General features: G+C 47.6%; 1 protein-coding gene across 3 annotated transcripts in view; it reads right to left on the reverse strand.

Annotated features, from left to right (window-relative positions):
- The window catches only part of DNAJA3 (DnaJ heat shock protein family (Hsp40) member A3), a 35,876-nt gene extending 21,503 nt beyond the window's left edge, over positions 1-14,373 (reverse strand). Inside the window, exons 1-3 of one of the 3 annotated variants that reach the window (XM_017886325.1) lie at positions 14,089-14,373; positions 4,449-4,582; positions 1,549-1,632 (exon numbers count right to left, since the gene is read on the reverse strand). In XM_017886325.1, the coding sequence (XP_017741814.1) occupies positions 1,549-1,632; positions 4,449-4,582; positions 14,089-14,299 (429 nt within the window). In that variant the 5' untranslated portion in view covers positions 14,300-14,373. The remainder of the gene's footprint in view (positions 1-1,548; positions 1,633-4,448; positions 4,583-14,088) is intronic. The other 2 variants (XM_017886324.1, XM_017886326.1) reach the window with 2 other exon arrangements.
- Positions 14,374-21,465: the final 7,092 nt, after the last annotated feature.

The following is a 21,465-nucleotide window of genomic DNA, read 5'->3' on the forward strand; positions in this document are numbered from 1 at the left end:
ACTGCACTTCAGCCTGGGCGACAGAGAGAGACTCCGTCTCAAAAAAAATAAAAATAAATAAATAAATTTAATCTTATCTTCCATAGAAGTAGGTTCCAAGACTCTTCAGTTATGTTATCCATTAGTTTGAGTTACTTAATAAAAACAAATTATTTTAAAATTACCCTAGTAAATAAACCTTTCATTAGATCTAGTTGACAGACATCTACTCAAAAAAGATTTACTGAATTGAGGCTGTTCTTGTATGTGGCTGTCCCCTCCTGTAGATATACGAGCTCCTATATATCCTGAACGCCATTAGACGGCCAAAGTTGGCCAGGTGTGGTGCCTTGCACCTACAATCCCAGTACTTTGAGAGGCCCAGGCAGGAGGATCTCTTGAGCCGAGCCCAGGAGTTCAAGACCAGGATGAGCAACATAGAGGGACCCTGTCTCTTAACCAAAGAAAAGATGGTCAAAACATCTGGGGAACAGGTCTACTTTCAGAAAACTATGGAAGTGGTCAACAGCTGTTTTCAGAGGTTTGTCCTCTGATTACATTGTAAATTCTTATAGGACAACAATGGGCTTCTACTTTTACAATAACCGCTATCCCCAAAAAGCAGTGATGCCCTGAGGTGGAGGAAGGGGGTGTTATTGAATAAGGGCTGAATTAATTAATCCAGCTGTGAGTTCCCAAATCCAGCTACAAGTCTAAATTACCTGGGGAACTTTATTAGTATAGATTATTGGATCCTGCTTTTTTTTTTTTTAAGAGGGAGTCTTGCTCTGTCACCCAGGCTGGAGTGCAGTGGCACGATCTCGGCTCACTGCAAGCTCCACCTCCTGGGTTCACACCATTCTCCTGCCTCAGCCTCCCCAGCAGCTGGGACTACAGGCTAATTGTTTTGTATTTTTAGTAGAGATAGGGTTTCATCGTGTTAGCCGGGATGGTCTCGATCTCCTGACCTCGTGATCCACTCGCCTCGGCCTCCCAAAGTGCTGGGATTACAGGCATAAGCCACCACGCCCGGCCTGGATCCCATTCTTCATTGAGATTCCAAGTTAGTCTTATAATTTTTTTTTTTTTTTTTTTTTTTTTTTGAGAGGTCTTGTTCTGTTGCCCAGAACATAGTGCTACGGTACAATCATGGCATCATGGGTCACTGCAGCCTTGAGCCCCTCAAGTGATGAACCTGACTCAGCCTCCCAAGTAGCTGGGTTTACAGGTGCGCCACTACCATGCCTGGTGATATACTTTTTTTTTTTTTTGTAGAGATGGGGTCTCACTACATTGCCCAAGCTGGTCTCAAACTCCTAGGGTCAAGCCAACTCCTGAGATCAAGTGATCCTCCTGACAGTCTCCCAAAGTGCTAGGACTACAAGAGTGAGCCACCATGCTTGGCCTGGAATCTCTCTTTTTTTTTTTTTTAACAAGATGACTTAGTGCAGGGACATGGCCTTCACACTGGACTGTATGACACACCAGGCTGCCCCAGGTAGCAACGCAACCTTTGATTCACACACATAGCTATAACAGCAGTGGCTGCATGCACCAAAGTCGTGTTACCTCATAGGCTTCTGCCAGCTGGGAGAACTTCTCCTTGGCTTTGGGATCATCCTGATTTGTGTCGGGGTGATACTTCTTGGCAAGCTAAGGGAAAAACATGAGAAATTATTTCAGATACAACATGAACCCCAAATACCAGACACAACAGAACCCCAGATACCAGTCATAATTATGTTTCCTTTATCAAAGTTGTCTTTCGGCCGGGTGCAGTGGCTCATGCCTGTAATCCCAACACTTTGGGAAGCAAAGGCAGGCAGATCACTTAAGCTCAGGAGTTCAAGACCAGCCTGGGCAACATGGCGAAACCCCTCTCCACCAAAAATACAAAAAATTAGTCAGGCATAGTGGCACAAGCCTGTGGTCCCAGCTACTCAGGAAGCTGAAACACGAGAATCACTTGAACCTGGGAGGTAGAGGTTGCAGTGAGCAGAGATCAAGCCACTGCACTCCAGCCTAGGTGACGGAGTTAGACTCTGTTCCCCCACCCCACAAAATAATAATAATAATGATCTGTTTTAATGTACCCATCTCTTAACTTGAGGGCAGGAACTAATTCTGATGTATCTTTGCCCTTAGCACCCAGCATGGCTTAGAATAGGTTAATGAACAAAAAAGAAAAACAAAATTTTAAAAAGGGGGCCGGGTGCAGTGGCTCATGCCTGTAATCCCAGCACTCTGGGATGCTGAGCTGGGTGGATCACCAGAGTTCAGGAGTTTGAGACCAGCGTGGCCAACATGGTGAAACCCCATTTCTACTAAAAATACAAAAATTAGCCAGGTGTGGTTGCGCACGCCTATAAACACAGGTACTCGGAAGGCTGAGGCAGGAGAATCGCTTGAGCCTGGGAGGCAGAGGCTGCAGTGAGCCAAGATTGCACCACTACACTCCAGCCTGAGCAAGAGAGCGAGACTCTGTCTGAAAAAAGGAAAAATTTTAAAAAAGGAAAGAAAATGACTTAATAAATAGACGTTTCTGCTGTTTCAATTATTTTTGTAAGTACATAAAATACAGTAATTGCTACAGCTTTACCTGATCTTTTACTTGCACGCCTAAAACTTGAATGGTTCTCTAAATTAAGTATTTTTCTTAAATTATGTCTCTAGGACTTGCTAAGGGCCTCAAATCAACTGTCATGTGAATTCAACCCAGCCTCCATCTTTTCAATCTTTTCCCACTCTTGGATCAGGCACCTGACTCTTGAGCTCAGGAAGAGACAGGCCATTCGCTATTCACAGGCCAGGATCTCTGCTTCCTGTCCCCATGCCTCTGTTCATTCCATTACAACCCAATTAAAAAAAAAGACAACCCAATTAAAAGAGGGCAATGGATCCAAACACACATTTCTCCAAAGACATACTAATGGCCAACATGCACCAGAAAAGATGCTCAACATCATTAGTCACCAGGGAAAAAGCAAATAGAAACTTTAACGAGATAGCATTTCATATTCACTAGGGTAGTAATTAAAAAGACAGATGATAATAAGTGTTCACTGGAATGTGGAGAAATCATGGCCCTCTTATGCTGCTGGTGGGAATGTAAAATGGTGCAGCTGCTTTGAAAAAGGCTGGCAGCTTCTCAAAAGGTTAAACATCCACTTACCATAGGACTCAGCAACTATACTCCTAAATATCCAAGAGAACTGAAAACATGTCTACACAAAAACTTACATATGAATGTCTATATAGCAGCACTGTTCATGACAGCAAAAAGTGGAAAATATCCAAATGTCTATCAAACGATGAAGAAACAAAATGTGATCAATCCATGCAACAGATTATTTGAGTATGAAAAGGGATGAAGTATTGACACAAGCTACAACACAGATGAGCCTTGAAAACATTCTGTGAATGAAAGAAGCCAGACACACAAAAGGATACATATCCTATGATTCCCTGTATATGAATATTCAGAATCGGTGATCCAAAGAGGCAGAACGCAGGTTAGCAGCTGCCAGGGACCGGGGAGAAAGGACACTGGAGGAGGGTGCTAATGAACACAGGATTTCTTTTTGAGGTAATGAAAATGTCCTAACGTTGACTGTGGTGGCAGCTGCACAACTCCAGTGAAGTGTGCACTTATAAAAAGCTGTCAATCCTACAGTGGTGCCTCCAATATTGATTTTATTTTATTGGTCAGAGCAAACCAAGGGTCTAGGAACCAGTGGTGTAGACATCTTGTATACAACTTTACTCAGCTACCCTAACTACCCTAATATACTCTGGGATACGACAATGGGAATTTCACATTTTCCAGGTTAAGAAAAGGCCAGGCGTGGTGGCTCACGCCTGTAATCCCAGCACTTTGGGAGGCTGAGGTGGGTGGATTGACTGAGGCCAGGAGTTTGAGACCAGCCTGACCAACAAAGCAAAACCCCATCTCTACTGAAAATACAAAAACAATTAGCCGGGTGTGGTGGCATGTGCCTGTAGTCCCAGTTACTCGGGAGGTGGAGGTTGCGGTGAGCCGAGGTCACGACACTGCACTCCAGCCTGGGCGATGGGATGAGATTCCATCTCGGAAAAAAAAAAAAAAAAAAAAGAAAGGAAGTAATTCTAAACCTATAAACTTCTATCTGGATGCAAAAAATGACTACCTAAAACTTAGACTAGCATACCTACTGATTCAGAAACTACAGATTAAATTTAATTATGAAAACAGCTCTGGAAAAAAAACTTCTTAACATCTCTGGTTTTTTCTCTTTTTTCTGAAGCACTAACCTCTATGGCATTGTGCACCGAAAAACAGTGTAGCAAAGTCCAACTTTATCACACCCTTCTATATATCAGCTCATGAGACCTACCCACATGGGCATATATGCTGTACTGATTCAGGATCAGATGGGATCAAAAACATTCCTTCTACAATTTGGTCACCAAAACCTGACTTCCATACAGACCTGATAATAGGCTTTCTTGATCTCTTTCTGGCTGGCATTTCGAGGCACTCCTAATATCTGGTAATAATCTTCTTTGGCCAAAGGGGCATTCGTGTGGAAGGAGGCAGTACAAATCAAAGGGTAATGTTTTGTTCCTAAAAAGAAAAAAAAAAAAAGAAAGAAAATCACTCTGGGAATGTTCTCAACAAAAGAAAACTGTGAGTACATGACCCACCGGTCTATATCTGTGAAGGAACAACCAACCTGGTAGGGTTTGGCTGTGTCCCCACCCAGATCTCATCTAGAATTTTAGTTCCCATAATCTGCATGTGTCATGGGAGGGACCTGATGGGAGGTAACTGAAGCACAGGGGCGGTTACCTCCATGCTGTTCTCCCGACAGTAAGTTCTCACGAGATCTGATAGTTTTATAAGGGGCTTTTCACCCTTTTGCTCATTCTTCCTGCTGCCATGTTAAGAAGGATGTGTTTGCTTCTCCCTCCACCATGATAGCTGAGGCTTCCCCCGCCATACTCAACTGTGAGTTAATTAAACCTCTTTCCTTTAAAATTTATCCAGTCTTAAGTATGTCTTTATTAGCTGCATGAGAACAGACTAATACACAGGCTACAGCTTTAGGGCTGTCCCTGGCCAAGCCCACTGCAGACCAAACTCAATGTACTTCAATAATGGCTAAAGAAGCCACAGTATTCAATTAATATTAAACAATGTCAGAGTATTGGATGAGGCTGGTTCTCCTGCCTTATACTACTGGAGTGGTCTCAGCACACCACTAAAGGAATAATACTCCTGACTGCGAGATGATTAAAAAGGGATTCAGCTCCCCTTCTTATACCACATGAGCACTTACCATATGCTACGTATTTTCATATTCTTCTGTCATACTTAATGCTTAACAACTCCCCACATTCTTTTCCCTCTATCTTGCAGCCTTGGGTATCTGCTTAAGGAGCGGTTCTCAAGACTGTGGTCCCTGGACCAACAGCATCATTACATTGATGAAAATACAGACGTTCAAGCCCTACTCCACACATTCACCAGAAACTCAGGAAGTCTCCACTCACTAGCAGACAACTCCCCCTATGTCTCCAGGCATTGCCAAATGTCCCCTAGGAAGTAAGTGTCCCCTGCTGAGAACCAATGACAACTCAATCTAGGAAGATCGGGGAAGAACTTCTAGGCATCAGTTGTTAAGCTGCAGAAACTGGCTGAGCTGCCCAAGAAAGCACTTGCCATTTTCAGTGGAAAACAAGTAGTGGTTACTAACTAGGATGACTTTGTACTTTGGATCTGGATTTGCAGCACCTTTTTTTAACAGCAAGACAACAACTGCTTAAGAAACAAAGATGTTTTAGTTCATCCATTTAACAGATAGGAAGAGCGGGTTTTTTGTTTTGTTTTGTTTTTTTGAGATGGAGTTTCGCTCCGTCTCCCAGGCTGCAGTGCAGTGGTGCCATCCTGGCTCACTGCAAGCTATACCTCCCGGGTTCACGCCATTCTCCTGCCTCGGCCTCCCAAGTAGCTGGGACTACAGGAGCCCGCCACCATGCCCGGCTAACTTTCTTATATTTTTAGTAGGGACGGGGTTTCACTGTGTAGGCCAGGATGGTCTCGATCTCCTGACCTCGTGATCCACCTGACTCAGCCTCCCAAAGTGCTGGGATTACAGGCGTGAGAAACCGTGCCCCGCAGGTTTTCTGTTTGTTTGCTTTTTTTTTGAGATGAGTTTCACTCTTGTTGCCCAGACTGGCATGCAATGGTGCAATCTTGGCTCACTGCAACCTCTGCCTCCTGGGTTCAAGTGATTCTCCTGCCTCAGCCTCCCAAGTAACTGGGACTACAGGAATGCGCCACCAGGCCGGGACTGGAATAGTGTTTTAATAGGTGAAATCTGGCCGGGCGCGGTGGCTCAAGCCTGTAATCCCACCACCTTGGGAGGCCGAGACGGGCGGATCACGAGGTCAGGAGATCGAGACCATCCTGGCTAACACGGTGAAACCCCGTCTCTACTAAAATACAAAAAACTAGCCGGGCGAGGTGGCGGCGCCTGTAGTCCCAGCTACTCGGGAGGCTGAGGCAGGAGAATGGCCAAACCCGGGAGGCGGAGCTTGCAGTGAGCTGAGATCTGGCCACTGCACTCCAGTCTGGGTGACAGAGCGAGACTCCGTCTCAAAAAAAAAAAAAAAAATAGGTGAAATCTCTTTAAAAAGTGAATAAGCCGGGCCAGGCGTGGTGGTTTACGCCTGTAATCCCAGCACTTGGGGAGGCCAAGGCGGGCGGATCACCTGAGGTCATGAGTTAGCGACCACCCTGACCAACATGGAGAAACCCCGTCTCCTATACTAAAAATACAAAATTAGCCAGGCGTGGTGGCGCATGCCTGTAATCCCAGCTAGTCAGGAGGCTGAGGCAGGAGAATTGCTTGAACCTGGGAGGCAGAGGTTGCAGTGAGCCAAGATCACACCACTGCACTCCAGCCTGGGCAACAGGAGCAAAACTCCATCTCAGAAAAAATTTAAAAAATAATAATAATAATAAACAAATAAATAAAAATAAGCCCGGGCACAGTGGCTCTCACCTGTAATCCCAGAACTTTGGGAACCTGAGGCGTGAGGATCGCTTGAGCCCAGGAGTTCGAAACCAGCCTGGGCAACACAGAGACCCTGTCTCTATTAAAAATAAATAAATAAATGGATCAAAGGCTTGAACTTATAAGGCACACTAGCTATGTTTGCAAATAGACTTATGACATGGGAAAAAAAAAAGAGAGAGAAAGAAATAGGCTAAGAGAGCTTTGAATCCATACAGATTTATGCCTCTAAACTAGAGATTCTGTATGTGGTGGCAGTGGTGGTTACAGATGATAATGATTAATGGGGCCTAGGAATAAGAAGGGCCTTAGAGTTGTGCTAAGGAGTCTGGATTTTATCCTAAGAGCAACAGGGAGCCACTGCAAATGTTAAACAAATAACTCATTGGGTTTGCATGAGAAACAACTCTAGGCCGGGCGTGGTGGCTCACGCCTGTTGTAATCCCAGCACTTTGGGAGGCCGAGGCGGGTGGATCACTTGAGGCCAGGAGTTTGAGACCAGCCTGGCCAACATGGTGAAACCTTGTTTCTACTAAAAATGCAAAAATTAGCTGGTCATGGTGGCGCACACCTATAATCCCAGCTACTCCAGAGGCTGAGGCACGAGAATTGCTAGAACCTGGGAGGCTGAGGTTGCAGTGAGCCAAGTTGGTGCCACTACACTCCAGCCTGGGAAACAGAGCAAGACTCCATCTGAAAAAAAAAAAAAGAGAGAAACAACTCTAGGAGGCCTGGGAGACTACTTGAAGTTAATGAGCACAAAATACAGCCAGAGGTGTTGAACACATCCAAGTAGGAGGCCGGGTAAAGGATAATCAGAGAGGAGAATGAATAGGAATGGTCAGGATACTTAAAATTAGAAATAGGAAATAAATCCGTGTGTTTGGCATACCCAATACCCTGAGAATATAAACAGCACACTGGAAGCAGTAGGGGTCAGGAGACCACTACTGTGTTTCTTCAGTCAGACTTGAGAAAACACTAGAGCTGGCTTATTATTGAACCTGTACTCCACCTTCTTTTTATTTGGGAGTAAGGAGTTGCCCTGGCCCAGTCCAGCCTCTCTCTCACCACTCCTTCCAATGCCAGAAGGCTGAGGCTGCTAGTGACCTGTGGCAGCTGTGACTTCAACATTGTGGGCAGAGAACATGGACTGGAGGTAGTACAGAGATAGTAACGCACAAAACTGCATGTGGATAAAGACAAATCACGTTTAATTACAAGATTGATGTCTTTGTTTTTTCTTTTTTTTTGAGGCAGAGTCTCGCTCTGTCGCCCAGCTGAAGTGTGGTGGTGTGATCTCGGTTCATTGCAACCTCCATCTCCCAGGTTCAAGCGATTCTTCTGGTTTAGCCTCTCAAGTAGCCAGGACTACAGGCACACACCACCACAGCTCGCTAATTTTTGTATTTTTAGTAGGTAAAAAGTTTCACCATGTTGGCCAGGCTGATCTCAAACTCCTGACCTCAAGTGATCCGCCGGCCTTGTCCTACCAAAGTGGTGGGATTACAGGCATAAGCTACCATCCCCAGTCTGATGACTTTTGACATTATCTAAAGGGCATCAATGATTAACAATAATTAGAGTTCATTTAATAGACAATTTATTTTACCAGATATGACCAGTAAATGTCCTGTCCTTTTTAGAACAACCCAGAATAAAATTAGCCTCCAAGTCGTTCCAAGAATGGCCAATCCATTGTCCAACAACTGCTTTTTTTTTTTTTTTTTGACAGGGAATCTGGCTCTTGTTGCCCAGGCTGGAGTGCAGTGGCGCAATCTCGGCTCACTGCAACCTCTGCCTCCTGGGTTCAAGTGATTCTCCTGCCTCAGCCTCCCGAGTAGCTGGGATTACAGCCATCATGCCTGACCAATTTTTTCTATTTTTAGTAGAGATAAGCTTTGGCCATGTTGTCCAGGCTGGTCTCAAACTCCTGACCTCAGGTGACCAACCCACCTCCCAAAGTAAAGGGATTACAGGCATGAGCCACCATGCCTAGCCACCAACAACTGCTTTCTTTCTGCTTGGAAGAAAAGTCAGATTTAAAGTGTTGTTACGTCAACTTACTACTAGATTTGAGACAAGATCACAGACTAGTGTTTGGAAGCTGAGTTGATGACCTTTTTAATTTTTTTTTTTAAGAGACGGGGGTCTCATCATGTTGCCTAGGCCAAACTCCAATTCCTGGACTCCAGCAATCCTCCCACCCCAACCTCCTGAGTAGCTCGACCAGAGGCTCGCCACCACATGGCTTCTCAGTTGATGACTTTATTTATTCATTAATTTTTTGGTAGAGAAAGAGTCATACTCTGTCGCCCAGGCTGGAGTGATGTCATCATGGCTCACTGCAGCCTCAACCTCCTGGGCTCAAGGGATTCTCCCACCTCAGCCTCCCGAGCAGCTGGGAGTTCAGGCAGTTGCCACCACAGTCGGCTAATTTTTTTTTTTTTTTTTTGAGACATGGTTTCGCTCTTGTTGCCCAGGCTGGAGTGCAATGGCGCAACCTCAGCTCACGGCAACCTCCGACTTTCAGGTTCAAGCAATTCTCCTGCCCCAGTCTCCCGAGTACCTGGGATTACAGGCAAGTGCCACCAGGTCTGGCTAATTTTGTAATTTTTGTAGAGACGGGGTTTCTCCATGTTGATCAGGCTGGTCTCAAACTCCCGACCTCAGGTGATCCGCCCATGTAGGCCTCCCAAAGTGCTGAGATTACAGGCGTGAGCCACCGCATCCAGCTAGTCAGATAATTTTTAAAAATATTTTTGTAGGCGAGGCGTGGTGGCTCACACCTGTAATCCCAGCACTTTGGGAGGCAGAGGTGGGTGGATCACGAGGTCAAGAGATGGAGACTATCCTGGCCAACATGGTGAAATCCCGTCTCTACTAAAAATAGAAAAATTAACTGGGAGTGGTGGCACGTGCCTGTAGTCCCAGTACTCAGGAGGCTGAGGCAGGAGAATTGCTTGAACCCAGGAGGTGGAGGTTGCAGTAAGCCGAGATCACAGTGAGCCAACATTGCATCACTGCACTCCAGCCTGGCTACAGAGCAAGACTCCATCTTAAAAAAAAAAAAAAGAAAAGAAAAGAAAAAAAACTTTTGTAGAGATGGGATCTCCCTATGTTGCCCAGGTTGGTCCCAAACTGCTGGGCTCATGTGATCCTCCTGTCTCAGCGCCAGCATAGTGCTGGAATTACAGTCGTGAGCCACCCTGCCCAACCACTTGATGACTCTACCTGTGAAAACAGAACATATATACTCTGAAGGATGCCACCTCTCACCTGTGTACACTACCTGATACAAAACTTGCCCGTGGCAGGTTATAAGCTCACTTGGGGAACAAAACAGCTAACCACAGTTCTTAGTAACAGCCTCACACAATGCTTAGTATTTAGTGCCTCTCTTTCACATACACAATAACAACAAATGCTCCCAAATTTGTACAGCTGGAACTTGAACAAATTTGACTTAATAAAAGAAGTCACCTAAGGAATTAATATTTGAACAAAAAGATGCAGCCAGATTCTATTTAAAACAACCTTGACATTAGAAAATGTTAGCAAGCTCTAAAAATGACCACTTTTGCTCATGTTGAAAAATCTAGCCTGGCATGGTGGCTCATGACTATAACTCTGGCACTTCGGGAGGCCAAGGTGGAAGGGTCATTTGAGGCCAGGAGTTTGAAACCAGCCTGGGCAACATAGTAGGACCATGGCTCTACAGAATAAAAAAATATGTATGTGTTTAAGAAAAAAATAAAAAAATCCATCATGACATCTCTCCAAATAATCCACATGAAATCTAGAAAGAATACTGAACAGACGACTGCTCCTTCCATGAGGTATACAGATGCAGGGACAGAATTTAAAAATTCACTCTTGGGCCAGGCCTGGTGGCTCACAACTGTAATCCCAGCACTTTGGGAGGCCAAGGTGAGCAGATCACTTGAAGCCAGGAGTTCAAGACCAGCCTGGCCAACATGGTGAAATCCTGTCTCTAATAAAAATATAAAAGCTGACCAGGCACAATGGCTGACACCTGTAATCCCAACACTTTGGGAGGCCAAGGCGGGCGGATAGTCTGAGGTCAGGAGTTCGAGACCAGCCTGGCCAACACAGTGAAACACCGCCACTCCTAAAAATACAAAAATTAGCCAGGCGTGGTGGTGGACACCTGTAATCCCAGCTACTAGGGAAGCTGAGATAGGAGAATTGCTTGAACCCGGGAGGCGGAGCTTGCAGTGAGCAGAGATCACACCACTTACACTCCAGCCTGGGCAACAGAGCAAGACCCCGTCTCAAAAAAAAAAAAGAAAAAAAAAGGCTAGGCATGGTGGCACACACCTGTAATCCCAGCTACTTGGGAGGCTGAGGCAGGAGAATCGCCTGACTCTGGCAGGCAGAGGTTGCAGTGAGCCAGGATCACATCACTGCACTTCGGCCTGGGCAACAGAGCAAGAGTCCATCTCAAAAATAAAAATAAGGCTGGGCGCGGTGGCTCATGCCTGTAATCCCAGCACTTTGGTAGGCCAAGGTGGGCGGATCACCAGGTCAGGAGATTGAGACCATCCTGGCTAACATGGTGAAACTCCATCTCTACTAAAAATACAAAAAATTAGGCTTGGTGGCGGGCACCTGTAGTCCCAGCTATTCGAGAGGCTGAGGCAGGAAAATGGCTTGAACCCAGGAGGCGGAGCTTGCAGTGAGCTGAGACAGTGCCACTGCACTCCAGCCGAGGTGACAGAGCCTAGGTGAGACTCCGTCTCAAAACAAAAAGAAAATTCATTCTCTTGGCCAGGTGCAGTGGCTGATGCCTGTAATCCTAGCAATTTGGGAGGCTGAAACAAGCAAATCACTTGAGCCCAGCCTGGGTAACATGGTGAAATCCCATCTACAGAAAACTAGCGGGGTGTGGTGGTGCATGCCTGTAGTGCCAGCTACTTAAGAGACTGAGGATGGAGAATCGATTGAACCTGGGAGGTCCAGGTTGCACTGAGTTGTGATCGTGCCACTGCACTCCAGTCTGGGCCACAGGAGGCCCTATTGTAAAAAATAATTAAATAAATAAATAATCGGCCGGGCGCGGTGGCTCAAGCCTGTAATCCCAGGCACTTTGGGAGGTCGCGAGACGGGCGGATCACGCGAGGTCAGGAGCATTGAGACCATGCCTGGCCTAACATGGTGAAAGCCGCGTCTCACCAAAAACTAGCAGAAAAAACTAGCCCGGGCGGACTGGCGGCGCTGTAGTCCAGCTACCCGGAGGCCCCCTGAAGAAAGACAGGAGAATGGCGTGAACGCGGGAGGCGAGTTGCAGTCGAGCTGACATCCGTGCCAGCAGTGAGTCAGCCTCCCAGCCGGGTGACAGAGCGAAGCTCTCCCCGTCTCAAAAAAAATAAAATAAAATAAAATAAATAAATAAATAAATAAATAATCACTCTCTTAACCAAACACACATCCAATCTCTTTGTTCTCTGCCATCTCCTCAGCGCCCAGAACAGTGGCTGGCATACAACTGGCCTCAATTAATACCTGTGAATGAATGAATTTTCAAAGAGAGGCTCAAAGGGATTAAATAATACACCCCACTCACACACACTGGGAAAGTTCACCCCTGAAACCCAGTCTCTTTTCTTTACATTGCATGAAGTAAACACAATTACTGATACTTTAACAATTGTCTACTACGTACGTATTACAAACTGGATTGCAATAGGAAGTTACTTGGTATAAATTCTCTTCTCAGGGCCCTTTATTAATCTTTATACATTTATAGATAGCTTAAATATCATTTGCACAAACTCTGGAGGACACGAAACTAGCACAATTCAGGTACATACAACACACAGCACAAAACACACAGCATAAGAAAACATGGTTAAGCAAGGCGTGGTGGTTCACGCCTGTAAACCCAGCACTTTGGGAAGCCAACGGGGGAGGCGGATCACCTGAGGTCAGGAGTTTTGAGACCAGCCTGGCCAACATGGCGAAACCCCATCTCTATAAAAGATAACAAAAATTAGCCAGGGGTGGTGGCGCGTGCCTGTAATCCCAGCTACTTGGGAGGCTGAGGCAGAAGAATCTCTTGAACCCAGGAGGCAGAGGTTGCAGTGAGTCGAGATCCAGCCACTGCACTCCAGCCTGGGCAACAGAGCAAGAGTCAGTCTCAAAAAAAAAAAAAAAAAAAAAAAAAAAAAAAAAAAAAAAAAAAAAAAAAGAAAGAAAAGAAAACATGGCTAAGCACTTCAAGGCTTAACGTATAATTCAGTATCATCTCAGGCAATGAAATCAAGGCTCCACCTCTTTGTGACATTTGTAAGTGGTTTAACATCTAAGCCTCGGTATCTTTATAAAATGGAATAACAGTGCCTCTCACGTGGAAATGTGATGTAAGGGGGGAACCATGCCTGGACAACAGTAAGTACTCAATAAATGTCTGACTGTGTTATTATTACAATCACCAAGTAAGGACTTCTAAAAAGATCGTTAACTGTGCCCTTGAATTAGCACCATGTGATAGAAAGAGCGTAAGCTATGACACGACCGTTGTGGGTTTGAGATGGGTTTGAGACAACTCTTCCCGTCTAACTTCATGACCTTGGGCTGGTCGATTCCTCTGTTGAATCTCAGTTTCCCATTCTCTAAAATGGGGATGACGACAGGCATCTTGCAGGGTTTTTGTAACTTAAAAGTACCTAGGCCTCTCCGAATGGCAGTTAGCTCTTCCCTTCCTCTACGGGCTAGAAGGTGGAGAGATGGGAAAGGAAGAGGACGAGGGAGCAGCGGCCTCCAGAAATGTTGACAGAGAGGTGAAGGATCACGGTCCACGGGGCGTTTTATCACCGCCGCCGGAGGCTCCACGCTTCTCTCCCTTCCCTGACGGCTGAGTAGCCTCTTAGGCCTCCCCGCCTCCTGCCTGCCTGTGTCTCCGGCAATTTTGCATCCGGGTCGGAAGACACCCTCCACCCCACTACCCCCGCAGCCGCAGTCACAACGAGGAGACTCACTCCTTTCTAGGCCCTGAAACCGCCACTCGGGAGTTGGAACCTGCCCTCACCTGTGAGGCTGACACCAGGTCTCAATGTCAGCAGCGCTCTGGGGCCGCGAGAGGTCAGGGAAGACGCAAAGGCGGGGACGCTCAGCTTGCGGCTCAGCCATGCCCCCACTACACCCTCCCTGGGTGGCCGAACCCCTCTCCCCGATGCAGCCGGCAGCCGCGGGGTCCCCACAGCCACCAGCAACCAGCGTGTGGAACACCGCGCCGCCATCTTGGCCGGGGGACACTGCGCCTGCGCCGCCCGGCTCTAGGGGGCCTCGCGGGAACGGTGGGCGCGCGTAGAGGTGCATGCGTGGCGCACGCGCAGCCGCACCCAACGCGCCTTCCGGGGAGCCATCGCCGAAACGGGGTTTGGTTTGAAGAGTGTTGTTCGGTAGACTTGCCCTGCAGAACCTCGTTATTCTGTGCTAGACAATCAATGAGTGTACGTTATCGGTGTAAGGACCTGGTTGAATGTAGCCGAACGTAACCGGTCCGAGGGTTCTGGCTAAGGGCGAGACTACAAGTCCCGGCATGCAACGCGGCCCGCCGTCGCGCCACTCCCACTGTGCAATGCAATGGTTCCCTCCTGCTGACCCTGAGACTTACGGCGAATTGCCTGAGCTTTACTCATGGGGTCTCCGCGCGCTTCTAGTAAATCTTCACCGCCACCCCCATAGCCTGGCCGGAGTCTCACTTTCTCTTAGGCTGATTCCCCACCCGCCTCCTCTAACAAGACTCAGTTCTCTCCTTTTTTTTTTTTTCCTTTGGGCAGACAGCCTCGCTCTGTCGCGGCTGGAGTGCAGTGGCGCGATCTCGACTCACTGCAACCTCCGCCTCCCGGGTTCAAACAGTTCTCTGCCTCAGTCTCCCGAGTAGCTGGGATTACAGGCGAGTGCCACCACACCCGGCTAATTTTTTTGTATTTTTAGTATAGACGGGGGTGTCACCATCTTGGCCAGGCTGGTCTTGGAACTCCTGACCTGGTGATCCACCCGCCTCGGCTTCTCGAAAGTGCTGGGGTTACAGGCGAGAGCCACCTAGCCTACCTTAGCTCCCTCCTTAAGCGTGTTAGCCTTTTCCAAACCTGCAGTGAACTTGCTGGTTCAGAATGGGAGCCGTGCTGCCCAAAAACTAAATTAGTAAAACTTGTGAGCGCCTGCTGTGTGTCATGCATGTTCTAGAATATCGGGGATACAACGATGCATGATACGCCATCTCTGCTCGGGAGGAGCAAACAGTGACCCGAGAGAGGCTCCTTACCAACTAACAATGTTGAATGCTATCATAGGAATAAGCACTGTTACAGGCATACAAAGTGAAGGAGTCATTCCATTTCTAAAATGGGGGAGAGGAAGTTTGGGATGTCAGGGCTTCTGAGAAGTAAGATTCAAATTGGACATCGATGAAAAAGTGTGTCAGGTAGGGGTGGAGTATTCCAAGTAGCCTGAACTTCAGAAACAAATGTCTAAGATATGAAAGTGTTTGCCGTCTTTGCTTAAGCTGTAAATTTAAGAGTATGTGATGAGGCCGGTCGCGGTGACCTGTAATCCCAGCACTTTGGGAGGCTGAGGTGGACGGATCACGAGGTCAGGAGTGTGAGACCAGCCTGGCCAACATGGTGACACCCTGTCTCTACTAAAAATACAAAAATTAGCCAGGCGTGGTAGCACGCACCTGTAATCCCAGCTGTTCGGGTGGCTGAGGCAGGAGACTCACTTGAACCCAGAGGCGGAGGTTGCGGGGAGCCAAGATCCCGCCACTGCACTCCAGCCTGGGTGAAAGAGCGAAATTCTATCTCAAAAAAAAAAGTATGTGGTAAGATGAGGCCAGGAAGGGAGACCTGACCTGATTAGTCTTGTAAAGGACTTCCAATTTTCACACTCCCACCATCATCACCACCTCAAGCCATAGGAAGAAAACCTGAGGATTCTTGGTTGGATTTAAAACAATCTGTGCTCCTAAATCTTCGCCCCCATCCCCAAACCCTGGGAATCTGTGCCACTCCCCCTTCCCCCTACTCCCAGCATTGTTACACCAAATTTTTGTGTACATGGATGTTAATTTGGGTAGATACCCATAGCTTTTGTCAAATTCTCCACAGGCATTGAGACTCGAAGATTAAAAACCACCAGTCCTTTGAAGAACAATGACCAAGCTATCTTAAATTGCAAGTAATAGTTGAAGAGAGTTGGGCTACAGAATGGAGAGGACTGAGATGAACAAGGGTGTTGGGAGGTGAGAAAAGAGTTCCTTTAATACATTCAGCAAATACTTAAATGACCACCATAGTGATTAAGAGTATGGGTTCTGGGCCGGGCGCAATGGCTGACACCTGCAATCCCAGCACTCTGGGAGGCTGAGGAGGGTGCATCACCTGAGATCAGGAGTTTGAGACCAGCCTGGCCAACACGGTGAAACCCTGTCTCTACTAAAAATACAAAAATTAGCTGAGTGTGGTGGCAGGCGCCTGTAATCCCAGCTACTTGGGAGGCTGAGGCAGGAGAATTGCTTCAACCCGGGAGGTGGAGGTTGCAGTGAGCCGAGATTGTGCCACAGCACTCCAGCCTGGGTGACAGGGTGAGACTTCATCTCAAAAAAAAAAAAGGTCCGGGCACGGTGGCTCACGCCTGTAATCCCAGCACTTTAGGAGGCCAAGGTGAGTGGATCACCAGGTCAGGAGATTGAGACCATCCTGGCTGACACGCTGAAACCCCGTCTCTACTAAAAATATGAAAAATTAGCCGGGCATGGTGGCGGGTGCCTGTAGTCCAGCCACTTGGGAGACTGAGGCAGGAGAATGGCGTGAACCTGGGAGGCGGAGCTTGCAGTGAGCCAAGATGCGCCACTGCGCTCCAGCCTGGGTGACAGAGCAAGACTCTGTCTTAAAAAAAAAAGATACGGGTTATGAGTGGGCGCAATGGCTCATGCCTGTAATCCCAGTGCTCTGGGAGGCCAAGAAGGGCGGATCACAAGGTCAGGAGTTCAAGACCAGTCTGGCCAACATAGTGAAACCCCATCTCTACTAAAAATACAAAAATTAGCCAGGCATGGTGGCATGTGCCTGTAGTCCCAGCTACTTGGGAGGCTGAGGCAGGAGAATCGCTTGAACCCAGGAGGCAGAGGCTGCAGTAAGCCAAGATTGCGCCACTGCACTCTAGCCTGGGCAACAAGAGAAAAACTCCGCCTCAAAAAAAAAAAAAAGAGTATGGGTTCTGTGGCCAGGCGTGGTGGCTCAAACCTGTAATCCTAGCATTTTGGGAGGCTGAGGCGGTCGGATCACCTGAGGTCAGGTGTTGGAGACTAGCCTGGCCAACATAGCGAAACTTCGTCTCTACCGAAAATACAAAAATTAGCCGGGTGTGATGGCGGGTGCCTATAATCCCAGCTGCTCGGGAGGCTGAGGCAGGAGTATCGCTTGAATCCAGGAGATGGAAGTTGCAGTGAGCCAAGATTGTGCCACTGCACTCCAGCCTAGGTGACAGAGTGAGACTCCGTCTTAACAATAAAGAAAAAGAGTATGGGTTCTGTGCTAGGCATGGTGGCTCATGCCTGTAAATCCCTGCACCTTGGGAGGCTGAGGCAGGAGGATCATTTGGGCCCAGAAGTTCAAGACCAGCCTTGGCAACATAGCAAGACCTCATCTTTACAAAAAAAAATTTTTTAGGCCAGGCGCGGTGGCTCAAGCCTGTAATCCCAGCACTTTGGGAGGCCGAGACGGGCGGATCACGAGGTCAGGAGATCGAGACCATCCTGGCTAACACGGTGAAACCCCTCTCTACTAAAACATACAAAAGCTAGCCGGGCGAGGTGGTGGGCGCCTGTAGTCCCAGCTACTCAGGAGGCTGAGGCAGGAGAATGGCATAAATCCGGGAGGCGGAGCTTGCAGTGAGCTGAGATCCGGCCACAGCACTCCAGCCTGGGCGACAGAGCGAGACTCCATCTCAAAAAAAAAAAAAAAAAATTTTTTTAATTGGCGGGGCATGTGGCATATGCTTGTGGTCCCAATTATTTGGGAGACCGAGGTGGGAGGACCACTTGAGTCCAGGAGTTCAAGGCTACAGTGAGCTATGATAGTGCCACTGCATTGCTGTCTGAGCAACAGAGCAAGACATTTTCTCAGAAAAAAAGCATAGCTCTGGAGTCTGCCTGGGATTGAATTCTAGCTGTGCCACTTACCATCTGTGTGTCCTTGGGCAACTTCACTCTGTTCCTCTGTTTCCTTTTCTCTAGAATGGGGACATAGGCTGGGCACGGTGGCTCACACCTGTAATCCCAGCACTTTGAGAGGCTGAGGTGGGAGGATTGCTTGAGCCTGGGAGGCTGAGGTTGCAATGGGCCATGATTGTGCCACCGTACTCCAGCCTGGGTGACAAATGAAGACCATATCTCAAATAAATAAATGAGGACTTAATAGTAACGACTTTAGCCCCGTGTGGTGGCTCACGCCTGTAATCCCAGCACTTTGGGAGGCCGAGGCGGGAGGATCACCTGAGATTCAAGACCAGCCTGGCCAACATGGTGAAACCCCGTCTCTCCTAAAAAAGTACAAAATTGCCGGGCATGGTGGCTCATGCCAGTAATCCTAGCACTTTGGGAGGCTGAGGTAGGTTTATCACATGAGGTCAGGAGTTCAAGACCAGCCTGAGCCACTTGGTGAAACCCTGTCACTACAAAATACAAAATGAGGCCGGGCATGGTGGCTCATGCCTGTAATCCCAGCACTTTGGGAGGCTGAGGTCGGCAGATCACAAGGTCAGGAGTTTGAGACCAGTCTGGCCAACATAGTGAAACCCTGTCTCTACTAAAATACACAAAAAATTAGCTGGGTGTGGTGGTGTGCGCCTGTAATACCAGCTACTCAGGAGGCTGAGGCAGGAGAATCACATGACCCTGGGAGGTGGAGGTTGCAGTGAGCCTAGATTGTGCCACTGCACTTCAGCCTGGGTGACAGAATGAGACTCCATCTCCAAAAAAACCAACAAAAAACAAAATACAAAATGAGCCAGGGACAGCAGCACGTGCCTATAATCCCAGCTACTTGGGAGGCTGAGACACGAGAATCATTTGAACCGAGGAGGCGGAGGCTGCAGTAAGCTGAGATTGCACCACTGCACTACAGCCTGGGCAACAGAGTGAGACTCCTTCTCAAAAAAAGAAAAAATATTAACCAAGAGTGGTGGCACGCACCTGTAGTCCCAGTTACTGGTGAGGCTGAGGCAGGAAAATCACTTGAACCTGGGAGGTGGAGGTTGCAGTGAGCCGAGATCATACCACTGCACTCCAGCCTGCACAACACAGCAAGACTCTGTCTCAAAACAAAACAAAATATAGTAATGACCTCAAAGGGTGATCTGAGTGAAATCATGTAAAGGCTTCCTATAGTACTTGATGCTATAGCCAGTGCTCAGTCTGCATTAGCCCCATGTGCCAGGCTCCACTAAGCACTGAGAATACTAAGAACTCAGACACAGTTACTTACTTACAGGGAGCCCAAAACTTAGGGGAAATGGGGTTGGGGAATGTTACTGGTTGAGAAGGACAACTTTCAAGAATAGAAGCTGAGAATAGGAGCCAAAAGGCCTTTCATTTACTACCTCAGAGTGAGTGAGGAACTACAGGAGAGCTCAGTAATATGAAAACTGTCACCGTTGTAACTTCCCCTTTTTTTGTTTTAATTTTGTTTATCCCCATTTATTTCCCCATAGCGATGAACAGTAAAATTCTCCACGTCGAAAGGGTGTGTGTGTTCTTGTTTTCAGGGATAGCAGGAAGGCTGATTGTCGAGGAACCAGTATTTTCTATTATGAAGCAGAGAACTCTTTTTTTTTTTTTTTTTTTGAGAGGGAGTCTAGCTCTGTCGCAGAGGCTGGAGTGCAGTGGTGCGATCTCGGCTCACTGCAAGTTCCGCCTCCCGGGTTCACGCCATTCTCCTGCCTCAGCCTCCCTAGCAGCTAGGACTACAGGCGCCCGCCACCGCGCCCGGCTAATTTTTTGGATTTTTAGTAGGGACAGGGTTTCACTGTGGTCTCGATCTCCTGACCTCGTGATCCGCCCGCCTCGGCCTCCGAAAGTGCTGGGATTACAGGCGTGTAAGAGGCCAGAGAACTCTTAAGGAGTGTAGTGGAGTGGATGATGGTAATTACCAAAGGAAAGGACAAAGTCCTTGGGATCTGCCACACAGAAGAAAGAAAAACATGGGAAAGACTCCCAGCTGAGAGCAGCCCAGGCCTATGCCTGGTCTCTTTTTGGTGCTAGACTTTATTATTATTATTTTTTAAGACAGTGTTTTGCTCTTGCTGTCCAGGCTGGAGTGCAATGGTGCGATCTCAACTCACCGCAACCTCCACCTCCCAGGTTCAAGCGATTCTCCTGCCTCAGCCTCCTGAGTAGCTGGGATTACAGGCATGCGCCACCACGCCCAGCTAATTTTGTATTTTTGGTACAGACGGGGTTTTGCCACGTTGGCCAGGCTGGTCTCGAACTCCTGACCTCAAGTGATCTGCCCACCTCAGCCTCCCAAAGTGCTGAGATTACAGGCTTGAGCCACTGTTCCCTGGCTTTGTTTTCTATTTTGATATGAGCACAACCCTATGAGGTAGGTAGGGGGAGGACTATTCCCGTTTTCACAAACAGACACGCCCCCTACAAAGGAAAAAAACAATAAAATAGGCTCTGCAAGATGAAAAGACTTGTCTAAGGCCACATAGCTAGTAAGTGAGTGAATCAACACCCAATCCCAGGTCTTCTCACAATAAAACCGTGTTTCTTTTCCTTTAAATCACATGCCTACCAATCGTCAGTGTGATCAGCATCTCTCAAGCATATGGCTCTTGAGAGTTTCTGAAGTACTTTCTCATGCTTATTTTCATTTGCTTTTCACGACAAAAGAGAGGCCGGGCAAGCATTTATTACTACCATGGGTACAAACTGCTGCCCTGCCTCTCAAGGACTTCTGCTGCGACTAGACACAAATGGATCCATCCCAGGCTTGTTGCCAAAGACTGCAGGAGCCACAAGCTACACCTATCCACAGTGCCAGTCAGAATATGACTGCATGTTCTCCAGGCAGAAGCTCAAAAATGTGAGCTTTAAGGAGAAACAGGCCGGGCGCAGTGGCTCACGCTTGTAATCCTAGCACTTTGGGAGGCTGAGGTGGGCAGATAGCCTGAGGTCAGGAGTTTGAGACCAGCCTGGGCAACATGACGAAATCCCATATCTACTAAAAATACAAAAATTAGCCAGGTAGGGTGGTATGCGCCTGTAATCCCAGCTACTCGGGAGGCTGAGGCAGGAGAATCGTTTGAATCCAGGAGACAGAGGTTGCGGTGAGCTGAGATCGCGCCACTGTACTCCAGCCTTGGCGACAGACTCTGTCTCAAAGAAAAAAAAAAAAAA

Source organism: Rhinopithecus bieti, unplaced genomic scaffold (genome assembly GCF_001698545.2).
Source record: "Rhinopithecus bieti isolate Rb0 unplaced genomic scaffold, ASM169854v2 scaffold_13704, whole genome shotgun sequence".
Taxonomy (NCBI): Eukaryota; Metazoa; Chordata; class Mammalia; order Primates; family Cercopithecidae; genus Rhinopithecus; species Rhinopithecus bieti.